Below are 4,502 nucleotides of genomic sequence, written 5' to 3' on the forward strand. Positions count from 1 at the left end.
ATATTCTTTGTTTAACATTTTCAGGAAATAAAATAAAATGAAGGCTTTAATTTTTGTATCACTTGTAACATTGTGCTTTGGTTACATAATTGACAAACCAATTAGAGAATCATCTTGGTATGTATGGAAAATGGCTCATAATAAAGCTTACAGTCATGAGAGTGAAGAAAATGTTCGATACGCAATTTGGAAAGATAATATGAATCGTATTACTGAATATAACTCAAAAAGTAAAAATGTTATTTTAAGAATGAATCATTTTGGTGATATGACAAACACAGAGTTCCGAGCAATAATGAATGGTCTACTTCTCCACAAACACCAAAATGGCTCAACATTCTTAGTACCTAGTCATACTTCAGCTCCAGATGCAGTTGACTGGAGATCTGAAGGTTATGTTACTCCAGTTAAGAATCAAGGTCAATGTGGTTCATGCTGGGCTTTTAGTTCTGTATGTATAATAATGAATATTAAGTTTAAAACAGGGAAACATTTTGTACAATAAAACTAAAAAAAAAGCTAAAGCTAAAACTTGTTTTACAATTAATTTTTATGAATTTAACTTTTTAGACTGGAGCACTAGAAGGACAGCACTTTAAAAAAACTGGTAGATTAGTCAGCCTGAGTGAGCAAAATCTTGTAGATTGCTCTAGTGATTATGGAAATAATGGTTGCAATGGAGGATTAATGGATAATGCTTTCAGTTACATTAAAGCTAATGGTGGTATAGATACTGAGACTGGTTACCCATATGAAGGACAGGTAATATGAAAAAAAGATTTGGTAATGTTTGTTGAATTTTAGTAATTTATACGTTTACTTATTATTATTATTATATACTAAGCATTAAAATCACTAAAAGAAGTTAATAATGTTAACATTGTTTTTACAAATTAGGATGGGGCTTGTAGATTCTCAAAAGCATCTGTTGGAGCTGATGATACTGGTTTTGTTGACATCCCAGAAGGAGATGAAGATGCACTAAAGCAAGCCGTTGCCACTGTGGGTCCTGTTTCAGTTGCAATTGATGCAAGCCACGTGTCTTTTCAATTCTATCACAGCGGAGTTTATGACGAACCTCAATGCAGTCCTTCTGCTCTAGACCATGGTGTTTTGGTTGTTGGTTATGGTACTGATAATGGTAAAGACTACTGGCTTGTAAAAAATAGGTATTTTATCATTATATTTTGATAATATAGTTTTTTATCGTTGAGAACAAATAAAGGGAATGAGACTTATATAAAATATTGATGGCACTCAAATCATTACTCTTTTGATCTACTGGTATATTGAAATAAGTTGCAGATTCAATTGTAATTACAAGTGAGGGGTGGGCAAAACCAGATAATTCAGTTTTTTTTTAAAAAGACTTGGCAAATTTTTTTTGTAGTACTAATATTTCTACATCTTTACAAATAAAAAATAAATTTAAAAGCAAAATTTTAAAAACATTTTACCTGTCTTAAATTTTTCTGTCAGTGCAAAAACAAATTAAAATGAAAAACAAATTAAGATGAAAAATAATACAAAAATTTTATCTAATCAACATTCTGTTTTTAAAACGTTTTATAAAAATGTTATTTATGAAAAAAATCATATCCAAAAAAATTCACTAAATCACAAAAGCCATATTTAAACAGTTACAATTGAATTTTAACTTCATGAATTCTATAAAAGTATCAAACATTAAAATTACTTTTTTATAAGGCAGAGAGGCATTGTTCACAATTATTTTGATTTTTAAAATCGTCACTAGTCAAGTTGACTTCATAAAGCTTTTTTGAAAACCATTTAGAAATAAATTTCTGATCAAAACCAGATAAAAAAAATAATTGGCATGCAAAACCAGATAAAACGTTTTTTTATTTTGTGATAAAATTAAAGTCAAAAGATCACGATTTTCAAATTTTCTCTTAAACATTCTTTTAATTATATCTATTGTTTAGCTTTTACTTTTTTTAATTTTAAGCTATTCGATTTACTGGAAAATAGTTTTTGCCATTATCTCAGAATGAAAAAAAAGTGAATTATCTGGTTTTGCAAATCTACTTCTCAATTATTGCTTCAACTTAAGTGGTGTAGCAGTAAAACTCTTATCATTAAAATGTCTTTGAATTAGTTGCCTTATTTTTCTGTTGAGCAGAAAAATAAGGCAACTTATTTACCATCATTTTGAATTTTTCTTTAACTGTCAAGCAAATATCTATATGAGGCCAAAAGGCTTTTTTTTTTTTTTTTTCCGCATATTTGTTATTTTAGAGTAAAAATAACAAATATGAAATTTAAAATAATAATTTTTTTATAAAATGATGATTATTTTTGCAAAAATTTTTTTAATTTTTTTAGTTTTTTTTGTAAAAATGCATATTTTTGATAAATAAATAGGTTAACATGTGAGAAGTGGTGCTACATTAAGTGAGGTTTTTGGTTTGGGCAGACAATCTATTGATTAAATAAAAAAACTTTTAAAAAGTTTTTTCTGCTCTTTTAAATTTATATATGTATATACACTGCAGGTCAAACGTTTCGGGACACTTGATATTTTTATATAAAAAGCTAAAATCTACCCTGTATTATTAAATTAATCAATAATATTAATTTATAATACTTACTAATTTTAAGTACTAATTTTAAAAATAACTAATTTTAAATTACTAAGTTTAATTATAATACTTACTAATTTTAACTAATTTTATACTTACTAATTTTAACTTACTAATTTTAAGTGTTTATGTAAGTTTGAGGTCAGTAATTGGGTATTACTGATCTCTTACATAAACTTACATAAATAAGTTTGTTTTTTTAATTGTTTATTTTAACTTGATAAATCTTGTTTAAGTTATTTATTTGTTGAAACATGAAGTAAATATTTATAATTTAATGATAGCCGACTAAAATGATTAAGAATATTTAATTTTGTTTAGTTTTCATTTGGTATTAATAATGGTTGCATTAAAAAATCTTAAAAAAATTTTAAAATTCTATAATTCGACTATTTAATTAAAAATATGGGTAAAAAACCTTCTTTAACGGTTGCAAAATGTTCTGAAATAATTACATTACATAAAGAAAGTTATTCAGTTCGTAAAATTTGCAAAAAACTAAAAGTTGCCAGAAGTACTGTACAAGATACCATCAAATGATGGAACGAAACAGGCACTTTTGAAGACAAAAAAAGATCTGGTAGACCACGGAAGACAACAAAGCAGAAGATAATAGTATAATATTGATGAGTAAAAGAAATCAAAGACTTATGGACCCAAATTCTATGAAATAGATTTTGAATGACTCCTATAATAAGAGTCATTCAAAATCTATTTCATTAAACACTACGAAATGAAGTCTTAGACAAGCAGCTTTTCAAGCAGACTTTCTGGTCGTATAGCGGTCAGGAAACCGTTGCTATGGATCGGAAATAAAAAGAAAAGGTTACAATGGGTTATAGACCACGGAAATTGGACAGAAGAAGACTGGGGAAAAGTACTATGGACCGACGAGTCCAAATTTGAACTGTTTGGGCAAAGACGTAGAATTTATATTAACTAAAGAAAAATGATCCCAGAGTGTTTAGTGCCTACAATCAAGCGTGGTGGTGGGTCAGTTATGGTATGGGGATGTTTTTCTTCAGCTGGTGTAAACAATAGAACAACATAAAACAATTCTAGAAAACAATGCTATACCTTCTGGCCTAAGAACTATTGGTCGTGGTTTTGTTTTTATGCAGGACAATGACCCTAAACACACCTCAAAATTATGTAAGAATTATATAAAAGAACAAGATCTCCTTAAAAACATGACCTGGCCGGCCCAATCACCAGATTTGAACCCAATAGAGTTACTGTGGGAAGAATTGGTCAGAAAGGTCAGACAAAAATGCCCAACATCCCAGGAGCACCTGTGGCAGATATTAGAAGAATCCTGGTTATCAATTACACCCGAAATAATAAATAAATTAATAAATAGGATGCCACGGATCGCAAAAAAATGGATAAAAACTTGTGGGTTATTTTATGACAAAACGAGAGTTTAATAATAATAGTGTTGTTAGTATTTTTTTAATATCATTTTTTTTTCTTTCCTTTTTTTTCTTAAATAGTAACTATATGTATCTTTTATAAAATAAATATGATATTTGAATTTTTTTGAAATAATTATGGGAGTTTTAATTAAAAAATTAAACAAAATCCAAGTGTCCGGAAACTTTTGGCCTGCAGTGTATATATATATACATATATACATATATATATATATATATATATATATATATATATATATATATATATATATATATATATATATATATATATATATATATATATATATATATATATATATATATATATATATACACATATATATATACACTGAGGCATATTCGTTTAGACGCATCAATTTTTTTCTCTTTATCTTAATTTTTTTCTATGTATTGTCAACTGATATGCATGCAAGTTATTATCAAAATAATTGTTGTGTTGTGGGCTAATAAAAATCACAAAAAATTT

The 4,502-nt window shown here is 27.2% G+C and overlaps 1 protein-coding gene across 1 annotated transcript in view; it reads left to right on the forward strand.

Moving 5' to 3' along the window:
- Positions 1–4,502, forward strand: part of LOC136081855 (procathepsin L-like) — a 9,222-nt gene continuing 4,720 nt past the window's right edge. Inside the window, exons 1-3 of the mRNA XM_065800144.1 lie at positions 1–451; positions 571–762; positions 898–1,169. Coding sequence (XP_065656216.1) covers positions 38–451; positions 571–762; positions 898–1,169 — 878 coding nt within the window. The 5' untranslated portion in view covers positions 1–37. The remainder of the gene's footprint in view (positions 452–570; positions 763–897; positions 1,170–4,502) is intronic.

The sequence above is a fragment of the Hydra vulgaris genome, chromosome 06 (assembly GCF_038396675.1).
Source record: "Hydra vulgaris chromosome 06, alternate assembly HydraT2T_AEP".
In the NCBI taxonomy this organism is placed as follows: Eukaryota; Metazoa; Cnidaria; class Hydrozoa; order Anthoathecata; family Hydridae; genus Hydra; species Hydra vulgaris.